General features: G+C 44.3%; 1 protein-coding gene across 1 annotated transcript in view; it reads left to right on the forward strand.

The window, feature by feature from the left end:
* Positions 1–26,600, forward strand: part of MAPK8IP3 (mitogen-activated protein kinase 8 interacting protein 3) — a 72,780-nt gene extending 46,180 nt beyond the window's left edge. The window contains exons 15-32 of the mRNA XM_058157867.1: positions 325–381; positions 1,627–1,797; positions 2,733–2,859; positions 5,293–5,388; positions 6,701–6,865; positions 7,555–7,720; positions 9,779–9,964; positions 12,294–12,480; positions 13,090–13,212; positions 14,342–14,422; positions 15,239–15,306; positions 16,155–16,303; positions 17,724–17,895; positions 18,618–18,731; positions 19,336–19,374; positions 20,214–20,396; positions 21,949–22,092; positions 23,907–26,600. Of these exons, the coding sequence (XP_058013850.1) occupies positions 325–381; positions 1,627–1,797; positions 2,733–2,859; positions 5,293–5,388; positions 6,701–6,865; positions 7,555–7,720; positions 9,779–9,964; positions 12,294–12,480; positions 13,090–13,212; positions 14,342–14,422; positions 15,239–15,306; positions 16,155–16,303; positions 17,724–17,895; positions 18,618–18,731; positions 19,336–19,374; positions 20,214–20,396; positions 21,949–22,092; positions 23,907–24,028 (2,350 nt within the window). The 3' untranslated portion in view covers positions 24,029–26,600. The remainder of the gene's footprint in view (positions 1–324; positions 382–1,626; positions 1,798–2,732; positions 2,860–5,292; positions 5,389–6,700; positions 6,866–7,554; positions 7,721–9,778; positions 9,965–12,293; positions 12,481–13,089; positions 13,213–14,341; positions 14,423–15,238; positions 15,307–16,154; positions 16,304–17,723; positions 17,896–18,617; positions 18,732–19,335; positions 19,375–20,213; positions 20,397–21,948; positions 22,093–23,906) is intronic.
* The last annotated feature ends 710 nt before the right edge of the window (positions 26,601–27,310 follow it).

The following is a 27,310-nucleotide window of genomic DNA, read 5'->3' on the forward strand; positions in this document are numbered from 1 at the left end:
GAGTTCCACAACAGCCAAAAGTGTACTTACAATCACGACTGGGTCCGGAGCTTCCATGGCTAAGGAAGGTACAGTGCTCGGGCCGCCACAGGCACCCCCCGAGTGACGTCAAGCTGGCCCCACACACACCTCCCCCAGAGGTCAAACACAACCCTGATGTGGCTGTCAATGAAATCGAGTTTGACTCCCTTGTTGTGGGGCTATCGATCCTGTTTCAGAACCTTGGACAGGGCCAGTAGGAAGACATTTTGCAAGGGATCGGTGGCCATTTAAAAAAAAAGAAAGAAAAAACAGTAATAATTTAGTTTGTCTGTTTGTCTGCAGAGCCTCCCGAGAACATCCTTCCGTTCAGGAGAAGAAAAAATCCACCATTTGGCAATTGTAAGTAGTGGAGCTTATTTACGAGACGTCAGCAAAGAGATTTGGGTGTATAGGATATTCTTGCAGGATAGTATAGCCTAGTATTGGGCATTTATGACATTAAAGCAGGGGTCTCCAACCTTGGCAACTTTAATCCTGGAGGACTTTGACTCCCAGAATTCCCCAGCCAGCAAAGCTGGCTGGGGTATTCTGGGAGTCAAAGTCCTCCAGGATTAAAGTTGCCAAGGTTGGAGACCCCTGGTCTAAAGGGAGCCTTAAAAAGGGGGGGCAAATGGCTCCCTGAATAGCACTGGGGAGTGGCCTCAGGCTTTACCCATGTAAGGAGGATTCAAACAACCTTCGTGTAGGAATATAATAAAGACTGATCAGGAATGATGTCAAATGCCAATCCATCTTATCTGTTTGATACCATGGGCTAGGCTTTCTGCTTATTGTGAGAATACACAGTTAATGAACCAAAGATTCGCACAGGTCAGTTTTCATGGCTGGTTATTTCCTAGCTTGCATTTAAAATACACGTTGTGTTGTGGCCCGCCAGCAACCAGTGGAACTGGCAGCAATTTCAGACAGTGAGGAGGTTGGGGAAAAACCTGGGCTAGTCTTGGAGTCTGGGGAAGGTTCTGATGAGGGCTCTGCGATGGAGGCAGAGAGAGGGCCAGGGCCGGATGCCAGTTATCAGCTGCCTTCGGAGTCAGATATCAGTGAGGCAGACGAACAGCTGCAGCCTGTTCCCAGTGTGCACATGCGCAGAATTGCCAGAGGAAAGGAACAGCTAAAGAACAAAGATCGACTTGGGAGTAAGGCCCAGAGGGAATAAAAGAGGAGCGAAAGGGGAGTGGAGTTTGCAGGAGACAATTAGTTCGCCTAATTGGTTCGTGACTCTCCGAGAGTCCTTGCCAAGTTTTGAAGATTTCGGCCTGGTAGCTCTCCAAGTCAAATAAGGTCTGTGACTGCAAATTCTCCCTTGAAAGACTTTGCTGAAGGTGAATGAGAGGAATTCACTGTTTGTTTAATAAAAGGGTTTTTGTCAGAGCCAGGATTCTGCTTTGTGCTTTTTGGGGAAGCCTGGGTCAGAACATCATGCTAATTTAAGACAGCATCTTCAAATGCCTCAGCAAGCAAGCAGGGAAGCCTCCTTAAGGAGCCTCAGAGAAGACCTACACTGCCCAAGGCCTGTTTTGAGCAGGAATTTGAAATTCATCACACCTTGCCTTTATTCTGTCTGTATTTTCTTTCCCTCCCCAGCTTCAGCCGATTGTTCAGTTCCTCCTCCAGCCCTCCACCAGCAAAAAGGAGCTACCCATCAGTTAATATCCACTACAAATCTCCCACAGCAGCTGGGTTAAGCCAGCGTCGCAGTCACACTCTGTGTCAAATCTCTGCCGGGAACCGAACTCTTGAGTTTTTCCCAGATGAGTAAGTTTGGCTCTGATTTTCTTTATCAGAAACTAGAAGTGCGTGTGCTTTTGTAGAAGAACTGAGTTAAACTATAGTAGCAAAAATAAAAAATAAAAAAAATCAGGAGGAGTCTGATACCGTATTTCCCCAAAAATAAGACCAGGTTTTATATTAATTTTTGCTCCAAAAAACTCATTAGCAAATATTTTCCGATTAGGTCTTATTTTCTGGGAAATACAGTACTAAACATGTCCGCCTGGCTGACGATCTTAACTGGGGCTTATATTTGGGGTAGGGCTTTTATTACGAGCATCCTGAAAAATCGGTTGGGTCTTATTTTGGGAAAAACACGATAGCCCCGTTTATGACTCGCAATTAAAAAAACAAAACGTTCACGTAATTCATAAAAGCTTAGGCTTTTTAATAATGTTTGTTTAATCGGAAAAAGGTTCTTCCTATCTCCTGCTGATTTTGAGAATTCATGCTGATAGGATGTCAGCAGAACTTGGCTGTTCCCACAGTTAGCTAGAAGCCCCACAGCTGGAGATTTTCATTTTGGTTATTTTATGCTATTAAACAAATAAATATCACCCTTCCCCCTATTAGATTTAAATGCAGAACAGAACATTTAAATGGGGAAAACAAAGTTTCTTTCTCTTACTAATCTTGTATTCAGATGGTGTGGAATAGGTTTGCAAAGAAGAGAGGAAATTTTCTCTAGTCCTAAATAATATGAATGAAAGATATAGATCTGTGACGGTGAACCTATGCACATGTGCCAGAGGTGGCATGCAGAGCCAGGCCGGAGAGTTGAAAGGGTCATTGGGGGCACAGTTGGTGATAATAAAGGGACTCATATCGGTTGTCTGGCTGTGTTGCCTTTGTGTCACACCCTGGGTCATCACAGGGGCCTTTCCTTGTCCTCGTGGTCTCTTCTTGTCTTCCCTCCTCAGTGACTGCACATCGACGGCACGGCGTGAGCAGAAGCGAGAGCAATACCGTCAAGTCCGCGAACACGTCAGGAATGATGATGGCCGTTTACAGGCGTGTGGGTGGAGCCTGCCAGCCAAATACAAACAGGTAATAATATTTCTTTGGCTAAGAGACAGGAAGATGTGACAATGAGGTAGATGTGTCAGCAGAGCTCTTCTGGGCAGGAAGTACGTTGTTCCCATTCCACACGGATTCCTTTTTGTTGAGTTCCCAATCCTTTACCTTCAAAACAGTACATTATCAATGACTGTAACAGCAATAGCGCTTAAGACTAATATACGACCCCACAATGCTTTACAGCAGCGGTCACCAACTGATGGTCCGTGGAGCACTGTTGGTCTGCGAGAAAATTTTGGTGGTCCGCAGAAAAATTATTTGCATTTTTTATATTGCACTAAGTCTGGGGTCCTCAAACTACGGCCCCTGGGACAGATACGTGCAGTGAACGTTTGTATTGCTGCAGAGGGTCTTCCCCCTTCGGGGTCTTTCTGTGTGGGTCGGAGGGGGGCAGAAATTCCAGCTTCAGCCTCCTGGTATGGGGCTTTGGGCAAAGGCTGGAGGGAAGCACTGCTGGTAGCGAAGAGCCAGAGGGCCTCATTCCAGTGGGACTGCCTCATGGCCTGGAACTGGCTGACCATCTCAGCCCGCTGAGCCTCCAGGGGCCGGTACCTGGCCTTGCACTCCTGCAGGTCTTCCCTCTACTTGGAAATCCTATGCTCCTAGTCCTCAATGAGGTGCTTCTCCTGAGCCTTCTTCTCAGTCAGATCCAATTTGAAGTGAGCTGTTTTGCCAACTCATGGTGGCTGCTTAGCTTCAACAACTGTTGGAGTAGCTCCCCAACTTGCTGGAGCCCTAAGGACCCTGGTGGAGAGGCAAGGAGTGGCTGGGAGGGGAGGGGAGGGTAGAGGCCAGCAAGTTGCCCCTTGATGTGAGTAATCAAGTTGACCATGCCCACCCAGTCACATGACCACCTAGCCACGCCCACCCAGCTGATCATTAGGCAAATCATATTAATGGTCTGTGGGATTTAAAATTATGAATTTAGTGATCCCTGAGGTCTGAAAGGTTGGTGACTCCTGCTTTACAGCACTCTCTTACTGGTTTACAATGCCAGCAAGTTGCCTCCAACAATCTGGGTCCTCCTTTTACCAACCTCATAAGGATGGAAGAAGGCTGAGTCAACCTCAAGCCGGTCAGGATCAAACTTCTGACTGTGAGTAGAGTTAGCCTGCAATACTGCATTCTAACCGCTGTGCCACCACAGCTCTGCGTTAACAGGCTGTATATACCGTCCATAAAATTCAATGAAAAGAAAAAAATATTCATCTTGAAATAGGTTGATTTTATAAGTGTGTGCATTTGTGTATTTTTGGGCTCTAAAAGCAAAATTTTGTATTCAAACACGGTAAAACTGAAGAGCTTGCTTTTACTGCCAAACAACAACAGCAGCACTTTGGACTTCAATGAAAATCTAATGTTTTGTTCCATTATTTCCTCATTTTAAGCAATATACAGTGCATACTTACCAATGGTTGCTCAGGATCCCACTGCCTTCAGTGGAGCTTACTTACGAGAAAGCATATTTAAAATAGCAACTTTCCCTTCTATGGTCAATTTTCTCCAATTTATTCCTCTAGTAAAGAGTACAATTCATATGGTTAAGCTTGTCACCTGAAGATGACAAGACTCAACATTTCCCAAAACCTCCGGCAACTTTCTTTTCATACAAGCACACAGCTCTGTGCCATGAATGAAGAGACACAAGGACAGTTCCCCCCCACCATGCCATCACTCTGCTAAACAACTAATTCCCACAACACTGTCAAACTATTTGCTAAGACTGTATTACTATTATTCTTTTCATCCTTTCTATTGTCTGTCTCCTTTTCTGCTTATAATTATAACCTTGTTGCTTGTATCTTTACGATTTATATTGTTTTATTTAGTTTCCTAGTATGATTTTGATTGCTTATTTAGTATCCCGTGACTATCGCTTAAGTGTTGTATCTTATGATTCTTGATGAATGTATTTTTTATGTACACTGAGAGCATATGCACCGAAGATAAATTCCTTATGTCCAAGGAATTCCTTGGCCAAGTGTGATTGTCCTATTCTATTCTATTCTATTCTATTCTATTCTATTCTATTCTATTCTATTCTATTCTATTCTATTCTATTCTATTCTATTCTATTCTATGCTATATTCCATTCTGTTCTCTTATTTCTATTATATTCTATTCTACTCTTATTTCTTTTCTATTCTACTCTATTTCTATTCAATTCTATTCTTTATTCTATTCTATTCTATTCCTTTTTATTTGTTTTTGTTTGTTTCCTACTACGATTTGATTGCTTATTTGTACCCTATGACTATCATTAAGTGTTGTATCTTATGATTCTTGATGAATGTATTTTTCATGTACACTGAGAGCTTATGCACTGAAGACAAATTCCTTGTGTGTCCAATCACACTTGGCCAATAAAGAATTCTATTCTATTCTATTCTTCATCCTCAACAGTTGAGTCCCAATGGTGGCCAAGAAGATAATCGGATGAAAAATGTCCCTGTGCCTGTTTACTGTCGCCCCCTAGTGGAGAAGGATCCTACCATGAAGGTAATGTCAACTGTGGGCAAATTTTTCCCTGTCTTACAGTGGGAAGATTTCCACCCTGCAGGTCACTGAATGCTGAATCACACTTTTATCTATCAATCAAAATAAAACCAGAAGGGACCTTGGAGGTCTTCTAGTCCAACCCCCTGCTCAAGCAGGAGACCCTATGCCACTTCAGACAAGTGACTGTCCAATCTCTTCTTAAAAACCTCCAGTGTTGGACCATTTACAACTTCTGAAGGCAAGCCTGTTCCACCGGTTAATTATCCTCACTGTCGGGAAATTTCTCCTTTGTTTGCTTCTCTCCTTGATTAGTTTCCATCCATTGTTTCTTGTCCTGCCCTCTGGTGCTTTGGAAAAGAGGTTGACCCAGAATAATAGAATCACAGAATAACAGAGTTAGAAGGGGTCTTGGAGGTCCTCTAGTCCAAGCCCTTGCTCAAGCAGGAGACCCTGTACTATTCCAGACAAGTGGCTGTCCAGTCTCTTCTTAAAAGCCTTCAGCGATGGAGCACCCATAACTTGTGAAGGCAAGTTATTCCACTCTGGAGGACATGTAGAATTAAAGAAGTTTCTCCATTCTCCTTTTCTCTTGGTCTTCCTTTTGTCCTGAAACTGCACGCGGTTGCAGATCCATGCATGCCATCTTCTCTGAAGAGCTTTTCGATGCTTGAAAACTTTTTGTCACAAAGCAAATAGAGGAATTTGTGATATTTCATTAAAGAGGTGGTATCCTGCACCCTTTCGACAAGACCGGGCTCCTTGTCTTAAGCAGCCATACCTATTTTTGAATACAAACACCCCTACGCTGCATTCCCACCTTTGTAATATTAAGTACATAGAATAGAATAACAAGAGTTGGAAGGACCTTGGAGGTCTTCTAGTTCAATCCCATGCTCAGGAAAGAAACCCTATATAATTTCAGACAAATGGCTGTCCAATCTCTTCTTAAAAATTTCCAGTGTTGGAACATTCACAACTTCTGGAGGCAAGTTGTTCCACTGGTTAATTGTTCAGTCAGGAATTTTCTTCTTAGTTCTGGGTTGCTTCTCTCCTTGATTAGTTTCCACCCATTGCTTCTTGTCCTGCCCTCAGGTGCTTTGGAGAATAGCTGGGCCCCTCCTCTTTGTGGCAACTTCTCATATACTCAAATACCGCTATCATGTGTCCCCCCATCATGTCCCCTCTTCAAGCATTTCATTGTGACAGTATCCCTATCGTTGTTATGAACCCACAACCTATGGACCTATTGGCCCACCCATGCAGAAAGAAAGCCTGAATTTGATCTCCCGTGTTTTCTCCTTTCCCTTTACAGTTATGGTGTGCAGCTGGTGTGAATCTGACCGGTTGGAAGCCCGGGGTGGAACCGGATGTTGCAAATGGTCAAAAGCCTGATCCGGGATGTGACCCACTAACCTGCGATCGAGAGACGGAAGGAGAGAATACGAAGAGTAATCACACGTCTCCAGAAAAGAAAAAGGTTGGGCATATAGCTGACTCTGTTCATATGTGTAGGCATTCAGGGGTCCGTCCCCCCAGGGCTGGATAATAATATATAAAACAGATTTTTTCTGGGCTGGATGATTCCGCATAAGATGATATCTTCCTGAAAGATAAAGTCACCTTGCATTTTAAGTCATACCAATACTGTTCACTTCATTTCTAAGCCAGAGGTGGTATTCAGCAGGTTCTGACCAGTTCTGGAGAACTGGTAGCGGAAATTTTGAGTAGTTCGGAGAACTGGTAGTAAAAATTCTGACTGGCCACACCCCCATTTATTCTCTGCCTCTCGAATCCCAGCTGATCGGGAGGAAATGGAGATTTTACAGTATCCTTCCCCTAGAGTGGGGTGGGAATGGGGATTTTGCAATATCCTTCCCCTGGAGTGGGGAGGGAATGGGGATTTTGCAATATCCTTCCCCTGGAGTGGGGAGGGAATGGGGATTTTGCAGTAACCTTCCCCTGCCACGCCCACCAAACCACACCCACAGAACTGGTAGTAAAAAAATTGAATTTCACCAGTGGATAGAAGTCTGTCCAAAATCATGTCGTGATATGATGGTCCAGCAAGTATTTTAACCTGGAAGGGTTGTTCTGATGCAATGTGCAACTTCCCACTCTTTGCCCTCCGCCCGTCCATGTGCCCATTGTCCTTCTGCTTTCTCACAGACCAAAGAACTGCATGAGATGGATGCCACATCCAGTAGAGTCTGGATCCTCACCAGCACCTTATCGACTAGCAAAGTGGTTATCATCGATGCCAACCAACCAGGAACGGTGGTGGATCATTTCACAGTTTGCAACGCCCATGTTCTTTGCATCTCCAGCATTCCAGGCAAGTGAAGACAGATCTTGGGACATTTTAAAAGAAATAAATTTACCGTATTTTTCGGAGTATAAGAAGCACCTTTTTCCACCCTAAAAGGGGGTGAAAATTTAGATGCGCCTTACACACCGAGTGTAGCCCCGCCCACCCACTGGCCCGCACCCTTTGGCCTCTGCCTCCCAGCAATTTACCTCCTTGCAGCAAGAAGAAACAGCCCATTTCAGCTTCACCACAGCCTAATTAGCACGTTGATTGTCCGTTGGATCGGCCTCCCGACTCTCAGCTGTTTCAGGCTGCAGGGATTGCCACGGCCTATTGCTGCGCAGGCCTCTGCTGCTTGCTGCAAGGAGGTAAATTGCTGGGAGCAGGTTTTTTTTTCTTGTGCTAATCAGGCTGTGCTGAAAATGAAAGTAAAGCAGGCTGTTTGCTGCAACGAGGCAAAATTGCTGGGAGGCAGAGGCAGGTTTCTTTTTCTTGTTTTCCTCACTAAAAAAGGTAGGTGCATCTTATAGTCCGGAGCATCTTATCCTCTTGCCACAAGGCGACTCCGGGAGGCTTACAAAGGCTTGCCATTCCCTATCGTGGATAATGCTACGTTGGTCCATAAATGTTCGGTTGTTGCTTTCAAAGCTTGTAATTTGTAAGAAAATAGATTTAGAATAATATAAGCAGTCTAGAATCAAAGATACTTTATAACAGTCATAAAAAAACCAGTCTCCTCCTTCCATAAAGCACAATACAGACCTGTATGGGCAAGTCTGAAATTAATATGGAGGCTGGGACTTGGTGTCCGGTATCTGTTAGCTTTCTTTTGGGGGGAAAAAAACCGTCTAGTGACCTAGGTCTTGCGATGTTCAGAAGCTTCTCAATGGAAACTCTTTGTATTGTTACTTAATTTAAAAAGAAACTTTGGTAGCTAACATCGTAACCAAGCCTGAAATTTGGTTTGGCTAGACATAGTGAGATGGTATGTTTTTTTAAAAACCTGAATGTGAAGTAACTTTCATTCTCCCTTGTTTCCAAATATACATCCTAATCTTTTGGAAATTGAATGGGTATTTTGCCTGGAAAAGTGGCAATACGCAAGGCTAAGTTCACAGTATTTGCCTTAAAATACCTTTGAGATTGCTTTCCATGGATGTGACACGTTGACCTTGCCTCTGCTGGCTGGGGAATTCTGGGAGTTGAAGTCCACAGTGGCCCAGATTACTTAAGATATCAAGGAGGTTGCTTTTAACACAGTTTAGTCTAAGATACCAATGAAGTTGTTTCACGTGGATGTGACCCACTGACCTTGAAGCCTTCTATTTCCCATCATAACAGCCATGGTGGTGCAGTGGTTGTTAGAATGCAGTATTGCAGGCTAACTCTGCCCACTGCCAGGAGTTCGATTCTGACCAAGATTGACTCAGCCTTCCATCTTTCTGATGTCGGTAAAATGAGGACCCAGATTGTTGGGGCCAATAGGCTGACTCTGTAAACTGCTTAGAGAGGGCTGTAAAGCATTGGTTCCCACAGATGCCTTAATTAAATCATGAGCCTCGAGCCAAGCTTCAAAAGAAATCCAGTTATTGATTAGTTTTTTAAAATGTTTTTTAAATGTTTTTAATGTTTGTATTTTTGTTTTTACTTGGCTGTAAACTGCCCTGAGTCCTTCGGGAGAAGGGCGGTATATTAATTAAAATAATAAATAAATAAATAAATAAATAAATTAGGAGCTTCATGTCGGCACGTTCCCAAATGAAGCCAACTCTGACCCCATGTAATTTACAGCCCCAGTCATGACCCTTTTTCCCTGCTCCCCCCCAGGATGTGTCATCAATCACATTCGCCAACGGAGCAATTTCGCGGCTTGTAGAGATCACTCCCCTCGGGGCCGCTGTGGGTAACCCTGGGAGACAGCCTTGAGAAAGATATGTCTGGAATGTGCTCCTGTCTTTGGTTGCCGTGTTGCTCTGCCGGTTTCCCACCCCCCTTGCCTATGGCAACTCGAGATCAAGCCAGGGATGCTTTGTGAGTTGACATGGTATAAAAGTCTAAGTGCTATTGCTATTGCTCTCTTTGCAGCGGCCTGTGATACTGACTATCCTCCTGGAGAAATCTTTCTAGAAAGGGACTTGAACCCTGAGGAATCTTCGGGAACAGATGGAGTCTTAGCAGGCATCACTTTAGTTGGCTGCGCAACTCGTTGCAATGTCCCTAGTAGCAATTGCTCCTCCCGTGGAGACACCCCCGTGTTGGATAAAGGACAAAGTATGTTTCCAAATGTTTTAAGGAGAGGTTTTTTTTCCCCCCTCCGCTTGCTTTTACTTAATTAAGCCTGTTTATGGTTCTTTTACTAGAATGACCTTGAATTTCACTGTGCAGAATTAAAATAGATCACCCAAATAGTTCAGTAAATAATAAAATCTTGCTGTCCAGAACTATCATATATATAAAATTATGAATGGGTCCTGCCTATGAAAAGGAAAAAAAGAAAACAGAGAAAACTATGCACATTACTTGATCCAAATGACCTAATTGAACTTCCACAGGGTTTAAGCGTGTGATGGCGAACCTTTGGCACGTGTGCCAGAGGTGGCATGCAGACTCTCTCCGTGTGCACACACGATGTTGCCAGCTGCTCTTCTGGTTTCTAGTGCGCCGGCCAGCTGGTCTTCGCAGGTGCTGGAAAACGGTCTGAAAAATGGCCAAAAAACAGGACATTTTCAGGCCAAAAACAGCCAAAAAACCAGATATGCACGCACTAGCCAGCTGGTCTTCAGGTTTCTGGTGCTCTGGTGCACGCAAAGACCAGCTGGCTGATGCACATGCTGGAAACCTGAAGACCAGTTGGCCAGCGCGCGCATGCGAACCAGCCAACTGGTGTTCGAGTTTCCGGCGCTCCAGCTTGTGCACAAACACCCGCATTCCAGTTTGAGCACTCGGTGCCAAAAAGATTCACCATCACTGGTTTAAGTTAACCACCCCTGAGTCTGGCTTTAACCAGGATAATCTTAGTGAAGGGGAAAAAGGCCATTGAAATCTTCAGGATAAATATTGGGTGGCAGTAGATTGTGCTTTTCGCTTATCGATATGCTGATAGAGATGATTTATATCTTTCTAACTGGCAAGCGGAATTCAGTTATGACGCTCCTTTTCTTGGTCGAAAAACCCCATTAAATGATAGTTAAAATTGCCTTCCATTTTCCTTTCAAGTTACCAAATTGCTTTAATAATAATACAAAATCCCCGCCTGTCAAGTGCAAAAGACTACACCGCTTGGATCTGCATACGTAGAACAACTAGACACAAGGACAGTTTTTTCCCGAAGGCCATCACTCTGCTAAACAAATAATTCCATCAATACTGTCAAACTATTTACTAAATCTGCACTACTATTAATCTTCTCATAGTTCCCATCACCCATTTCCTTCCACTTATGACTTTATGACTGTAACTTTGTTGCTGGCAGTCCTTATGATTTATATTGATATATTGACCATCATTTGTGTTGTAAATGTTGTACCTTGATGAAGGTATCTTTTCTTTTATGTACACTGAGAGCATATGCACCAAGACAAATTCCTTGTGTGTCCAATCACACTTGGCCAATAAAAAAAAATTCTATTCTATTCTATTCTATTCTATTCTATTCTATTCTATTCTATTCTATTAATACATGACAGCATCCCCTTGGGAGGAATGTGATGCTTACATAGAAAGGCCAACACCAGCTAAAGAACTGGCAGCTGTCACTTCACAAGTGTTGTGGACAGATAATAACATTGGCTTATCTGATCAGGTTGTTGGATAAAAACGCCAAACCCAGTCTAGACATCTGGCTGGCTACATGACCAACCATATAATTTTTAAAAAAAATTTATGTCCTATGGGCAGGAGTGAAATGTAAAATTTGTTACTACTTGGCTTGCGGGAGGTAATGTGACTAGGTGGGCGTGGCCAACTTTTTTTTTTTTTACTTTTAAAAGCATTTTAAAAATAAAAAAAATGCTTTTAAAAGCCTGTGATGATCAGGCAACTCAGCTGGGATCGCCAGAGGGAAAAAAGCTTTTAAAGGGTTCTGACGATCCCAGCTGAGTTGCCTGATCGCCAGAACCTTTTAAAAGCATTTTTTCTACAACCTCTTCAGCCAAAGAGCTTGTAGAAAACATGCTTTTAAAGGGTTCTGACGATCCCAGCTGAGCCGTGCACTCATCAGAGGCTTTTTTTTTTACTTTTAAAAGTATTTTTTCGGCCAAAGCAAAAATGCTTTTAAAAGTAAAAAAACAAACAAAAAACTTCTGATGATCGTACAGCTCAGCTGGGGCGGGGGGGAGCAGGAATTTTTGCTACCGGTTCTCCGAACCACCTGCCACCATCGCTACCGGATCAGACGATCCGGTCCAAACCAGGAGCATTTTAGTCCTGCCTACGGGAGTCCTGAATGGTTTTGCCTTTTAAAATCTAGGATGTTTTTTTTTTTTTTTTTTGGTGCTGGGGCCTGTTTTCTCTGTGAATAGCTGGACCAATAGCTGTTAAAGGTAACCGCTCTTTTTGTTCATCTTTTTCTTCGTCTTTAATGCCACCATTTTGCCTTCAGATGAAGTGGCTGCAACAAGCAACGGTAGGATTGATCAGTCCCAGTCCACCGAAGAGGCCACGGAAGCCACGGAGGTGCCAGAGAACGGCGTGAGCGAAATGGAGCCAGCCCAAGTCCGGACTGGCCCCCTTACAGAACATGTGTTTACTGATCCAACACCAGCTCAGGCACCTGCAAGGCAGAACAGGTAGTTACAGCAACAGAGTTGGAAGGGGCCTTGGAGATCATCTAGTCCAACCCCCTGCTCACACAGGACACCTGTACTAGGGGTTCGAACTGCCGAACTTTTCTGATCAACAAGCTCAGTGGTCTTAGCCACTGAGCCACCTAGCCAGAAACATTGATTGTTCTTGTCTTGGAAAGCCCCAGAAAACTCAGCAACCAATTAGAATAAATGGAAAAGGGACAGTCAGTTGCAGAGTAGAGAATGCCATGTTAAAGAAGATCAAAGCTTGGCCAGATATAACTAGTCCTCATCTTACAACTGTTTGTTTCATGCATTTATGACAGTTGAAGCATCCCAGAGTCACTTGATAGCCATCCGCGACATTTGCACCCGGTTTCTACAAGCAAAATCAATGGGAGAGGCCAGATTCATTAAACAACCACTTGATTCACATAACCACTGCAATGACTCACTTAACAACCCTGGCAAAAAGGTCATAAAATCGGGCATGACTCACCTTGCTTAGCAACAGTGGTCTCAATTGTGTTCGTAAGCCAAGGATTACTGTATAAAGCATTTTCCCCCCCTGTACCATCAGACACTTAAAAAGGATGTTTTTTCTGCCAACAGTGAGAATGGCCATCCAAAAATGGAGCCAAGCGCGGCAGTGCCGGATCAAGAGGCAAATGGCAATACAGTGGGTGCTACCACCAGTGCCGCCCCCACCATGTGGCTTGGAGCACAGAACGGCTGGTAAGAATCTCAGGCTTTGCTTTCGCAGCCCATCTATTACTAACACCATCAGACCTCAGTTGGAGGGCCACTTCGGTCTAGTGGTTAAGGCTAGAAAGAAAGATTGTGAATTCAAGTCCCACCTTAGCCATGAAAGCCAGCTGGGTGGGCCAATACCAGGAGATTGTGAGTTCTAGTCCCACCTTAGGCATGAAAGACAGCTGGATGACTTTAGGCCAATCATCAGGGGATGTTGAGTTCTAGTTCCCGCCTTAGCCATGAAAGCCAGCTGGGTGACTCTGGGCCAATCACCAGGAGATTGTGAGTTCTAGTCCCGCCTTAGGCATGAAAGACGGCTGGGTGACTTTAGGCCAATCATCAGGGGATGTTGAGTTCTAGTTCCTGCCTTAGGCATGAAAGCCAACTGGGCAGGGGTGAAATCTAGCAGGTTGTGACAGGTTCTGGAGAACCGGTAGTGGAAATTTTGAGCAATTGGCAAATACCACCTCTGGCTGGCCCCAGAGTGGGGTGGGAATGGCTATTTTGCAGTATCTTTCCCCTACCACACCCACCAAGCCACACCCACCAAGCCATGCCCAAAGAACCGGGAGTAAAAAAAGAATTTGGATTTCACCACTTGCAACTGGGTGACTTTAAGATGCATGGACTTCAATTCATGTTGGCTGGGGAATTCTAAGAGTCGTCCAGACATCTGGACAAGTTGCTGAATTTGAAAAACACCGGTCTTAACTAGGTAAAAAGCAAGCTCTCCTTCTAGTGGATTCAATTTGTGACGATTTCATCATCTTTGTAGTTTTTTGGCAGCTTGCAATTGGCTCACTCTTAAGAATTTTTTTTTTAGTGTCAGATCTGGCCTATAGCTAAGGATTTTGTCAAGGAGTTCCCATCGGTGTACTAACCAGACCTGAGCCTGTTTAGCTTCTGAACCCCAAGAAGATAATCCAGATCAGGGGTCTCCAACCTTAGCAACTTTAAGATATGTGGACTTCAACTCCCAGAATTCCTCAGCCAGCTTCAATTCTGGGAGTTGAAGTCCACAGGTCTTAGAGTTGCCAAGGTTGGAGACTCCTGATCCAGATGGTGTCCCTGCATGGCCAACCTAATCCTGTCTAATATTCCCTCCTGCCAGGTTGTATGTACACTCAGCAGTGTCAAACTGGAAGAAGTGCCTACATTCCATCAAGTTGAAGGATTCAGTACTAAGTTTGGTGTAAGTAGACAAGATGAATTTGGGGGGTTTTATGGATAAATATGTATGGAATTACGTATGATATTTCTTGTGAAAATAAAAATGAAAAGAATCAGAACTTGCATGTTTGCATTAAAAGTCTCTGTCTTTCCCTCTCTTTCTCTCCCCCTGACTCCCTTTCCAACTCCCTCTCTCCTGTCTATCAAATTTCTACACTCTCTGGCTCACATGACTGACTCTGGGTGGTTTCTTACATAGCACCTCCAAGCTCAAAAATGCTAAATGAAACCCTACATTACTAATATTGCAAACTTTGCTGTTATTTTTCACTGTAAGAAGGGACGCGGTGGCTCAGTGGCTAAGACACTGAGCTTGTCAATCGAAAGGTCGGCAGTTCAGCGGTTCGAATGCCTAGTGCCGCGTAATGGGGTGAGCTCCCGTGACTTGTCCCAGCTTTTGCCAACCTAGCAGTTTGAAAGCACGTAAAGAATGCAAATAGAAAAATAGGGACCACCTTTGGTGGGAAGGGAACAGCGTTCCGGGCACCTTTGGCATTTAGTGATGCCAGCCACATGACCGTGGAGACGTCTTCAGACAGCGCTGGCTCTTCGGCTTTGAAACAGAGATGAGCACCGCCCCCTAGAGTCAGGAATGGCTAGCACATATGTGTGAGGGGAACTTTTACCTTTATAGTAAGATATTTAGGATGCTAAATTTTTATGATTGTCATACTGCAGAATTCTCAAATGCACATCATTCTGTCCAGCTTTAAAAACATTGTACAGAACCTCCATGTAACTTCAACAATTATGTTCCTCTTTCCTCTGTCTATTTTAGGCATGTGAAAGGGCGAGTTCTTGTGGCTCTTGCAGATGGAACCCTTGCCATATTCCATCGGGGAGAAGGTAAGGGTCGGTTGCTATCAATGATATCCAGTTGCTGAAAAAGTAATTAACTAGGATTAATTACTGTGGTTTCGGGGTGCACTTCTAAAAATTAACTTGTCTCATGGCCACTTAACACTGCAGCTGGCAGAATCTAGCAGACAGGAAACATTTTGGTATGTTCCATAGAAATTTGGGATATGTATATTCCCTTCAAATATTAAATTAGGTCTGGATCGGATTATACTTCCAGAGTTCAGGGCCTGGAATAATGGCCTTAAGAAAACAAATTCCAATTCAGCTCTATTAAAAAATGTTCATACTGTCTGGGCCAAAGGTCAGCAACCTGCAGCTCTGGAGCCACATGTGGCTCTTTCACCCCTCTGCTGTGGCTCCGTCACTCAAAATATGCATCACAACCGCCAATGTGAGCTTTTCAACGCCCAGTAGGCCAACCATGGATAAATCCAGGAAAAGAAAAGTTTCAGAAGAAAACAGAACATTTATTTCAACTACATATGCTAGTTTTGTGGCCGCTCAAGAAATAGTCAGGCACGGGAAGAGTTTTATGGTGTTTTCTTTTCTGTGGGAAACGGGTCCAGATGGCTCTTCGAGTGTTTAAGGTTTCAGACGCCTGATCTGGGCGACTTGATTGTAGAACCAATTACTTCCTGTGCTGAACCTGGGTGGAGAAGCATGTATTAGAGGCGCTTTAATCAAGCTTGGATCCAGTCACCCAAATGGATGGACCTGTTCAATTCAGTGGTTCTGTAATTCTTAACAAAGAAGGGCCTGATTCCTCAAGAGGATTCCAATCTCAAGACAGCTTGTCTCTTCTCCTCTCCCTTCCTCTTTCCATTTTTCTCTAGACGGTCAGTGGGATCTCAGCAACTACCATCTCATGGATCTAGGCCACACCCATCATTCCATTCGCTGCATGGCTGTGGTATACGACAGAGTGTGGTGTGGCTATAAGAACAAAATTCATGTCATCCAGCCAAAGACAATGCAGATCGAGGTACCAGGAGTATCTCATCAGGTTTCTACGCAGGGGTGAAATCCAGCAGGTTCTGACAGGTTCTGGAGAACCGGTAGCGGAAATTTTGAGTAGTTCGGAGAACCGGCAAATACTACCTCTGGCTGGCCCCAGAGTGGGGAGGGAATGGGGATTTTGCAATATCCTTCCCACAGAAGTGGGGACGGAATGGGGATTTTGCAGTATCCTTCCCCTGGAGCGGGGATGGAATGGGGATTTTGAAATATCCTTCCCACAGAAGTGGGGACGGAATGGGGATTTTGCAGTATCCTTCCCTTAGAGTGGGGAGGGAATGGGGATTTTGCAATATCCTTCCCACAGAAGTGCAGACGGAATGGGGATTTTGCAGTATCCTTCCCTTAGAGTGGGGAGGCAATGGGGATTTTGCAATATCCTTCCCACAGAAGTGGGGACGGAATGGGGATTTTGCAGTATCCTTCCCCTGGAGTGGGGAGGGAATGGGGATTTTGCAGTATCCTTCCCCAGCCATGCCCACCAAGCCACGCCCACAAAACCGGTAGTAAAAAAAAAATTGGATTTCACCACTGGTTCTACGGTTATCCTTAGGAAGCCCCTTCCTGCTCTCTGCTTTTTCGTGGGATATTAAAAGCTCAATTTACTTTGACAAATAAGGGCACATGAATCAGCCAGAAGTTGTGATCACTGTAGAGAAGTAGAGACTGAATAAAAGTAAGAGACTTTTACTTTCGCATAAGCTTTTATGGACCACACCACTTGAAAACGGGAGCCTACAGGGGTTCAACTGCATCCTATAAGATTTTGGTGTCTCTGCCCCCCCCCCTCCTGAACTCTTCCTAGAGTTGTCATCAAACTGTAATTTTTCATGGGCCAGGAAAGCAAACATCTCAAACAAATAGAAAAACTGATGTCATTTCTTTCACTTTTAATGAAATTTAAATATAAATTGAAGTGAGATTTTTGTCCTGACCTGGCTGAATTTTTGACTTCTTTGGAGTGTGCCACCCTTGTCCCAGTCAGAAGTCAACAATAGCTCTTTCTTGGTGGGGGACGGGCGGAAACTTGCTTATGGATTAGTAGATAACTTAATGCAAGTTACTTTTAAGCAAGTCAATTGAGATTCTTATTGGACAAGCTATAATTTTGGGATATCGTGGCTGATATTTGAGGTTGTGATGTGCTAGTGCAGAGGTCTCCAATCCTGGCAACTTTAAGACTTGTGGACTTCAATTCCCAGAGTTCCTCAGCCAGCAAAGCTGCTGAGCCTCCAAAGCTGGCTGAGGAATTCTGGGAGTTGAAGTCCACAAGTCTTTAAAGTTGCCAAGGTTGGAGATCCCTGTGCTATTGGACACATAGGAAACTGAAGAAAGTTAGGTTTGTAACTGTCACAAAATCAAAGCTTCTTTCCTTGATGGTTTTCCAGAAGTCCTTTGATGCTCACCCTCGCCGGGAGAGTCAGATCCGGCAGCTGGCCTGGATTGGAGATGGAGTTTGGGTTTCCATCCGTCTGGACTCCACTCTGCGGCTCTATCATGCCCACACTCATCAACACCTACAGGATGTGGATATTGAGCCCTATGTCAGCAAAATGTTAGGTAAAGTGAAATGGCATTGGGAGCATCCCTCCTTTCGAACCCTTTTAGTTCTTTTTCCTTGCTGCTCTGTGCGCCTAGCACTGCCTCCCACAATAGTGTCCTTCTATGGCCCTTGTAGTCCCCAGCGAGCTTGGTTAAATAGCTTCCAATTAAGCTGGAACAAGAGTTGAGTTCAAAGCATTAAAAGTTTATTCCATGCTATCTCTACACAAGAATCTGACCTACTAATGGTTAGGACAAATTAGCGGTAGATAAGAATAGAATAGAATAGAATAGAATAGAATAGAATAGAATAGAATAGAATAGAATAGAATAGAATAGAATAGAATAGAATTTTTTATTGGCCAAGTGTGATTGGACACACAAGGAATTTGTCTTGGTGCATATGCTCTCAGTGTACATCAAAGAAAAGATATCTTCATCAAGGTACAACATTTACAACACAAATGATGGTCAATATATCAATATAAATCATAAGGATTGCCAGCAACAAAGTTACAGTCATACAGATTACAGTCATAAGAGTCAGTGGGACTCACCGGGAGTCGAACATCATTCTCGTGTGGCTACGTAAGGATTCCAGGCTAATGACGTTTTTAACCCCGCTTTCCAGCTCAGTCTGGTCATGTCTTCCAGTAGCTAGCTAATGTTTGCAGATCTTTCTTAAACTTTCAGGCTTGCTTGCACAATTCCAACCAATGACATGTTGCTCTTTTTTTCAGGGACTGGAAAACTGGGTTTCTCCTTTGTACGGATCACAGCTTTACTCATCGCTGGCAATCGCCTGTGGGTCGGCACGGGCAACGGCGTGGTCATTTCTATCCCTTTGACCGAGAGTAAGTGGTTGACATTTGCATATTTTCAATTATTTCCTCTGTTGTATGAAGAAACGTCAGCATTTTCTCTAATGCTTTTCATTCCCCCTGTGAAAAAAGAAATTATTTACCACATCTTCCCCCCCACCCCAAAAAAAGTAGGTGGAAATGTCTGTCTGTCTTATACAGTGAATATTGCGGCGGGTGGGGAGGGGGTTGGTATGGGCCGATCAGCTGTTCTAGAACGGGCTGCAGCAGTGGCAAATGGGCCGTAGTGGCGAACAAGCTGGGTTGGCGAACAGGTTGCGGCGGCGAACAGGCTGCGGCAAATGGCCAGTGGTGGTGAATGGGTGTTGGCAGCGAATGGGCATCAGCGAACGGGTCAGATGAATACCGAATGGATGCTGTATGGCAGAGCCAGATTTTTTTTTTCTTGTTTTCCTCCCCAAAAGCTAGGTGCGTCTTATAGTCCAGAGCGTCTTATAGTCCAAAAAATACGGTACATTAAAATGATAAGTGTTTCTGCCAAGATTCTCCTTTAGCTATTCTCTCAATAACCACTTTTTTCTCTCCCCCACCCCCAATCCATTCTTTATCTCTCTCCTCGCTTTCTCCTCTGCCTTAGCTGTAGTCCTTCACCGAGGTCAACTTCTTGGGCTCAGGGGTAAGTACTAAACCAACAAGGGATTCTTAAGTTTGGATGTTTAAGCTTTCCACTCATTTTTCCGCCCCTTGATTCATATGCTAACTTGTCTCCTTTGGGCCATTTATTCATCCCACTCTCCTTTCACTCAGAAATTGCCGGGAAATGGAACAGGTGAAATAGTGGGAGTGAATCAGTGGGTGATATGATTGGGGATGATTATAATAGTCCACACTGCCTGAAAGTGTAAGATTAGGAGATTGTCCATAACATTTCCCAGATGCCCAGCAGCAAGATTATTAATAGGACAATACTGGAAGAAAAAAGAAGTACCTACAATAGAAGAATGGATATTGAAAGTTGCCAATTTGGCTGAGATGGCGAAGATATCAGCCTTTTTGAAAGACAATACGCAAGAAAGATACTTAAAGGAATGGGAAAAATGGATTGACTATATTCAAAGTAGATATCAGACTAAGAGTTATCAGACTGTTTTTGAATGATTATGATGTATTATTTTTGATTGTTTTCGGGGGAAGTTAGGAATTGATGATTGTAGGGGTATAATTAAGTTGGGCCGAAATTTTTTTAGCATATGTTTGTTTTATTTTTAACTATACCTTGTGCTTGTTCCGGGAAGTCGGGGGGGGGGGGTTGTGAAGGGAGGGGGGAGGGGAGGTGGGGGGAAAGGGGGAATTTTTTTTTTCTGTAAAACTTTTTGAATAAAAAAAAAAACATTTCCCAGATGCCCTGTGAAAGGAAGTTATGAATAAATCAGTTTTAACACCTGCAATGGGGAGCAACCATCCATCTTCTTCCACCTTGCTTGTTGACTTCCATTCCTCTTCCTTTGGTCTCAGCCAACAAGACCTCACCAACATCTGGAGAGGGGAACCGCCCTGGAGGTGTCATCCATGTCTACGGTGGAGATGACAGCAGTGACAAGTCCACTAGTAGCTTTATCCCATATTGTTCTATGGCGCAAGCCCAGCTTTGTTTCCATGGACACCGCGATGCAGTCAAGTTCTTTGTCTCCGTGCCTGGTCAGTAGCGCCTCTCTCGGTCTTTGCGTGTATAACTGCAACACCAATTTTCCCCAAGCAGTTTGTGTTCCATTTATACAGGTCCAAAATATTTGCCACTTTCTGGAAAGTCACTATTCTCCAAAGCACCTGAGGGCAGGACAAGAAGCAATGGGTGGAAACTAATCAAGGAGAGAAGCAACTTAGAACTAAGGAGGAATTTCCTGACAGTTAGAACAATTCATCAATGGAATAACTTGCCTCCAGAAGTTCTAAATGCTCCAACACTGGAAATTTTTAAGAAAATATTGGATAACCATTTGTCTGAAGTGGTGTAGGGTTTCCTGCCTGGGCAGGGGGTTGGACTAGAAGACCTCCAAGGTCTCTTCCAACTATTCTATTCTATTCTATTCTATTCTATTCTATTCTATTCTATTCTATTCTATTCTATTCTCCTCATCTGAAAGATTTCTACACTAATACATATCTGTCAACTTGACATACGTGTCCTGCAAAAGAGGGACCAGATACTGCACTTGATCTTAGCCAAAATGCTGAGAAACAAATAGTTTTTATTTTTATTTTATACTTACTAATGTTTTAGATTTTTCACTTGGGTAACAACGGTATTGACATAGTAATAGAGAAGGTTATATTGTGTGATTTACTTTGCTGGCTGTTAGTATATTATTATAGTTATTTGCTTCACTCTCTTGGTTTTGTTCTTCTAAACTTTCCTGACCATTGACTAAATAAATATTGATTGCAAAAAAAAAAGAAAAAAAAAAGAGGAACTTAGCAGTTGATAAATGCTGTATTTACCGCTAGGTTTGAATCATTGTATCTATGACAATGAGTGGTCTTTTTGATTAAGAGTCGCAATTTTCATATTATGGTGTTACTCCCGCTATTGTGAGAACAGTGGAGAAGAGACAGACTTGTGATTAGATGGCACGATAGGGATCTCCACAAAACTGCCACACTGTAGAAGCATTTCAGCTTAATAAGGAAGAACTGGCAGGGAAGGAACAAATAATTACCATAATTTAGCCTTGCACAGTTGCAATTTCACAGGCTGCCACATAAGTACCTGATTTAAAAAACATTTCCATGTCAATCCTGTTTCGTTTTGCTTCAAGCTGCTCTTCCAAAGCCTTGTCTTCTTCTCAAAAGGTGCTGCTAATTAGCTCTACGTCCTTCTAGGAAAAAGGGATGCGGTGGCTCAGTGGCTAAGACGCTGAGCTTGTCGATCGAAAGGTCGGCAGTTCGAATCCCTAGCACCACCTAACGGGGTGAGCTCCCGTGACTCGTTCCAGCTTCTGCCAACCTAACAGTTCGAAAGCACGTTAAAAAAATGCAAGTTGAAAAATAGGGACCACCTTTGGTGGGAAGGGAACAGCGTTCCGTGTGCCTTTGGTGTTCAGTCATGCCGGCCACATGACCACGGAGACGTCTTCGGACAGCGCTGGCTCTTCGGCTTTGTAACGGAGATGAGTACCACCCCCTAGAGTCGGGAACGACTAGCACAGATGTGTGAGGGGAACCTTCTTTACCTTTACCTTTTACCTTCTAGGAAATGTCCTTGCCACATTGAATGGGAGCGTCCTGGATAGTCCTTCAGAGAACCCCAGCACAGATACCGTCGAGGAGGAAGGACAGAAGCTGAAAAATGTCCTCGTGTTAAGCGGGGGTGAAGGATACATTGACTTCCGGATTGGTGAGTTTCGCAGTGCATCCGTATCTCTTGTTGCAGCTGTGGATAATGGCCCAGTGAATTGTTGTTGTTATTGTTGTTATTATTATCATCTTTATTCATTAAACATGAAACTCAGTCAATTAAACATTCAAAAATACATCACAAATACCATCGACTGGTGCTGATGGTTGATACGGGTTGCTGCCAGCGTCCTAGGTATCAACCAAGTACCTTCTTAAGATGTACGATGTTCCAAGTAGTGCAGTTTTTTGCAATTCCGCTGGTGTTATTGCGGGAAGCTACAATTTGTTGATGTATCTTATAAAATTCTTGGACATGGTACCAAGTGCCCCGATGACAGTGGGTATCACTGTTACATGTTTCATCCATAGCCGTGTAGTTTTGATGGCCAGGTCGCAATATTTCATTATTTTTTCTAGTTCTTTTTCTTTGACTCTGGCATCTCTGTCAATAAATTGTACAATAAGAATAATAAATTATAATAAATTATAAATAACAACAACAACAATAATATTTATTTATTTATTTTGTCAACAAATAAAACCAGTAATGAAGTAGATTCAGACATGGACACATGAAAATTTTTTGGCACAAATAAAAGGCTATAAATTGGCAAAACCTAGCCATAAACACATAGAACGATTACATATAATTGGGAACAGTAGGACAGGGACGGTAGGCACGCTGGTGCGCTTATGCACGCCCCCTTAGGGACCTCTTAAGAAACATGAAAGGTCCACGATAGACAGTTTATGGTAAAAGCTCTGGGGATTAGAGAGACTAACAACAGGATCAGGTAGAGTGTTCCAGACATTTACTGCTCTATTGCAAAAATCATATTTCCTACAATTAAGATTAGAGCGAATTACATTGAGTTTGAATCTATTGATGACCCTTGTATTATTAGGGTTGAAATTAAAGAATTCATTTACAGGTAGTTCTCGACCTACGATCACAATTGAGCCCAAGCTTTAATGTTGTTAAGTGAAGCATTGGTTAAAGTGAATTTTGCCCTGCTTTACGACCTTTCTTGTCACCGTTGTTAAGTGAATCGCTGCAGTTAAGTTAGTCACACGGTTGTTAAGGGGATATGGCTTTTCCCATGGACTTGGCTTGTCAGAAGGTTGCAAAAGGGGATCACGTGACCCCGGGACGTAGCAACCGTTGTAAATATGAGTCAGTTGCCAAGCGTCTCAATTTTGATTTAGGTGACCTGGGGATGCTGCAACGGTCACAAGTGTGAAAAATGGTCATAAGTCACTTCTTTCAATCCCATTGTGACTTTGAACGGTCACTAAATGACCGTAAGTTGAGGACTACCTCTACTATGCAAACATACATTCCTTGATAGTAAAAACCTCCCTTGTGTAAATCTAAGATCTCAACAGAGTTGGCATTTGATCGACTGGTAAATTTTTCTGAGAACGGAACTCCTTGACGCTCTATTCCAGGGGGTGTCAAACTCATGGTCCGCAGCCCCAATCTGGCCCATGGGGTGCTTAGATCTGGCCCACAGTGCCACCCTGGAAAGAGCGACAGACAGGCCCCGAAAACGGAGCTTGGGAGCGCTGCATGCAGCCCTTCTGAGCGCCGTTTTCATGGGCAGAGAGTTGCAGGAGGCCGCCGCAGCCGAAAACGGAGCTTGGGAGTCCGTTTTCGCTGGCAGAGCACTTGGGCCAACACAGTCGCTCCCCCAACGTGTCATGCTGCCCACGCCCACCCTGGCCACGCCCTCACCACCCCCAGAGGTCAAGCACAACCCTGATGCGGTCCTCAATGAAATCGCTATTCTTTTGTTCCTCTTCCTTCTAAAGGCGACGGAGAAGACGACGAGACCGAAGAAAACGCAGGCGATGTTGCCCAGGTGAAGCCAATCCTCTCCAAGGCTGAACGAAGTCACATCATCGTCTGGCAGGTGTCCTACATCCCGGAATGAGCCTCTTTTCCTCTTCCTGCCAGTATAATTTTCTCCCTTCCACTGACACCCACTTCCCGAATGCCAATATGTACATACAGAACTTTTGCATAATTCCTACCGCTGGCCTGTCCGATCCCAGATAACGACAACCATTCCTGTGCCATGCAGTGGCTCCCTCCCTCTCCAGGTTTACAGTGATGGTCTTGAGATGGTGGGACTTTCTAGATTGGCTGGGTTACCGTTGGCTTTCCGGTGGGAGGGAATTTTGGGATGGAGTCTGTTGCATCAGAAGTCAAGACGCAAAGGAAGACCACACCCTTGGCTCAGAAGGATTGGACAACTTTTCCAAGACAGCCCCCTCCTTCTCTTCCTTCTCTTCCTTCCTACCTGCATGGAGAAAAGTACCTATGAACTGCTTAACTGGCTTACTCCCTTTGCCACCATGGAAACTTGTGTCGACAGCTGGGATTGGTCTCCAAAGCCAGTAGGAGCGAGATGTTTTTGAGAGCAACCAACATCCCTCGTCCTTTCTTCCTTCACATTTAATTCTGTGAGGTCCAGGCACGGATTTGGGAGCGATCTGAACTTGGCTAAAGTATCTTAAAATCTGTACCCCAGGAAGGTTTACAGGTATGTTTGGGAATGATAGCCACATGTCAGCGGTTGGCGCTGTATCTTAGAATATGGACTCTGGGCACAGGGTGAGTTCCTATCACTAAATCTATTTTAAATTGGGCACTGATGGGTTCACCGCGGTCTAGGCACCAGTCTGGAAACCGTTCTGGGCTCTTTGAAGATGCAGAAGGATAGAGGTGCAGTAAAGATAATAAGGGTTTACCAGATGAGCGTTTGGGACCTTGCCTACAGCAAGCCAGAAAAGTCTGAACTTCTTCCTCCTTGAAATATTCCAGAGCTGCATTGGATGGATATTTTGGAGGGCGAAACCACCTTTGATATATTGGGTGGGGTGTGTGCTCTGCTGGGAGCTGCAGGAATATAAATCACAAAATCTTTCCGGTTATCTATCTTGGAAAGAGAAAAAATCAGGGTAGAAACTAGGAGAAATCAACCCAACATGAGAGACAAATGGGTCAGAGAATGTAAGGGTAGAATGTGCAGAGAGAGAGGCCAATTGTCCAGGAGAAAGAAGTAGGGAAGAGGGGAAGTGAAGGACAGCTGAAGGTTCTTAGAAGTCCTTCCTTCTTAGACTAGGACTTGTAGAAGTAGCAAAAGAAATCTGAGGCAGATGAAGACAGGGTTACGAGTCTGATGAGGTCCGAAAAAGCTGTTAAGGAGATGAACTTTTATCTTCTGTAAGGATACATTGTTTGGAAGTGTTTCAAAGGCTGATGAACTTGGATCAGATCCCAGGACCATCCCAGATCATCTTAAGTATCCTTTTCTAGCCTTTCCCAACTGGCTGCCTTCCAGCTGGGTCTATAAAGGCAATTCCCCCAGTGAGTTAAGGTCAGCTTCTAAGGTCTTCATCGACACATCCGTGTTGGCTTCTTCTCCTTGTTTCAACCATCCAGTCTGGCCTACAACCCTGGGGTTAGTTAGTTGGTGGTCTCCTATGCCAATCTGACTTGCTTGGCTTTTGGAGATCAGCTGTGGTTCGCCAGGTGCTACTGAGACATATCAGGGCTACCTTTCCCCAAAACTCTTAAACCCACCTGGCCTGAAAGGGAATTCAGAAAAAGTTGTACCTCGAACACGAAGGGTAGCAAGTTCAGGAAGGTCGATACGGCATGGCAAACCCACCAAGCCAACAAAATTGGCTCCACGATTAAAAATGAAAATTGTTGATTGAAGCCGCAATGCTGTTCATGTCTCAGAAAGTAAGCTGTTCCTTAGTTCGATGGGATTTGCTTCTGGGTAAAGCTACAGAGCACTGCATTTTTCCCCAAGGGGAGAATAAACAAACAAACGAATATATAAAGAAAGAAAGAGAGAGGGCGCACTTAGGCTGGGTACCCTACGACAATGTTTCTCGGCTACTTTAAAAGAAATTTTGGAAAAATCATGGAGAATTCTGGGCGTTGAGGCTGATACTTCTTTAAAAGTGGCCGAAGTTAAGAAACTCTGCAAAGAAAAATAAATAAGCAGAAACAAATAGCAAAGGCACGAGAGCATATCCTGACCTGACCGACATTTGAAACCGAGGTTGTGTTTCTTTTTTCTTTTTTTCTTTTTAAAGTTTGATGAAGCCTCCGGCCTCGCTCATTTTTCTGGCCATTTACTAGTCCTAACCTTGCTTGTCTGCTGCATCTGCTCCCAAAGCCTTTTTGCAGTTGGGAGCGTGTTGAAAAGAAGCACACGCGTGGGAATGGCGTGGAGGAGACACTGAAGGAAAACAGCGCCCAAAGAATGTGCTCCTTTTTTTAGGGGCTTGTCAGCCAGCCTGGAGAAACGCTGACGGAGGGACCTAAAAAGAGCGACCTTTCCTGCTGCAATTCCACTGTGATGTATGTAAAGTTGACTTGTACGTTATAAAAGGATTTTTTTAAAACAACAACGTGTCTTGAAGGCTGTAAACTCTGCTGTTTTGTTTGAAGATGTAAAGAGACGGCTGTTAATGAAAACCAAACCTCTCCCGTGGCTTTCTCCCTTCCGTGCTACCAAACAAACTGAAAATCATATCTGTTCTGTATGTAATAAAAATGTTATTATCGTCACGGGTGTGAGCGCCTTGCTGAACCCCTGAGAAAGAGGGAAGTCTCCCACATGCCGAGGAGAGAGAGAGGCCTCCGGCTCTTACTGGAATACGCAACAGTGGGAAAAATGATGTTATCAAGGGTGTATTGAGAGGTCCAAGCAGGGGTGGGATTGAAAAATTTTAGCAATCGGTTCGCTGCCCAACTGATGGGTGGGCGTGGCCATGGGGGCGTGGCCTACTCGGTCTCCTGCACCACAGCAGGGGGGGGGATTCGCCCTCCGGAGGCTTCCCTCGAGCCTCCAGGGGGGCAAAAATGGCCTCTCCTGGGCTCCGGAGACCCTCCGGAGGCCAGAAATGGGCCTGTTTCCAGATTTCCAGAACTTCCGGGGGGCCAATTTTTCACCCTCCCCAGGCTCCAGAAGCTTTCCTTGAGCCTCTGGGAGGGTGAAAACAGCCTCCCCCGGGCTCCAGAAGCCCTCCGGGCCCATTTCCAGCCTTCTGGAACTTTCAGGTGGCCTGTTTTTCGCCCTCCCAGAGCCTCCACGCATGTGCTGCACTTACCTGACATCCAAAACGGGCCATGTGGAGACTCCTAGGAGGGGAGGGACGGGGCGAGCCAGTCCTTGCAACTACCGGTTCAGTGA

This window comes from Ahaetulla prasina, chromosome 14 (genome assembly GCF_028640845.1).
Source record: "Ahaetulla prasina isolate Xishuangbanna chromosome 14, ASM2864084v1, whole genome shotgun sequence".
NCBI lineage: Eukaryota > Metazoa > Chordata > Lepidosauria > Squamata > Colubridae > Ahaetulla > Ahaetulla prasina.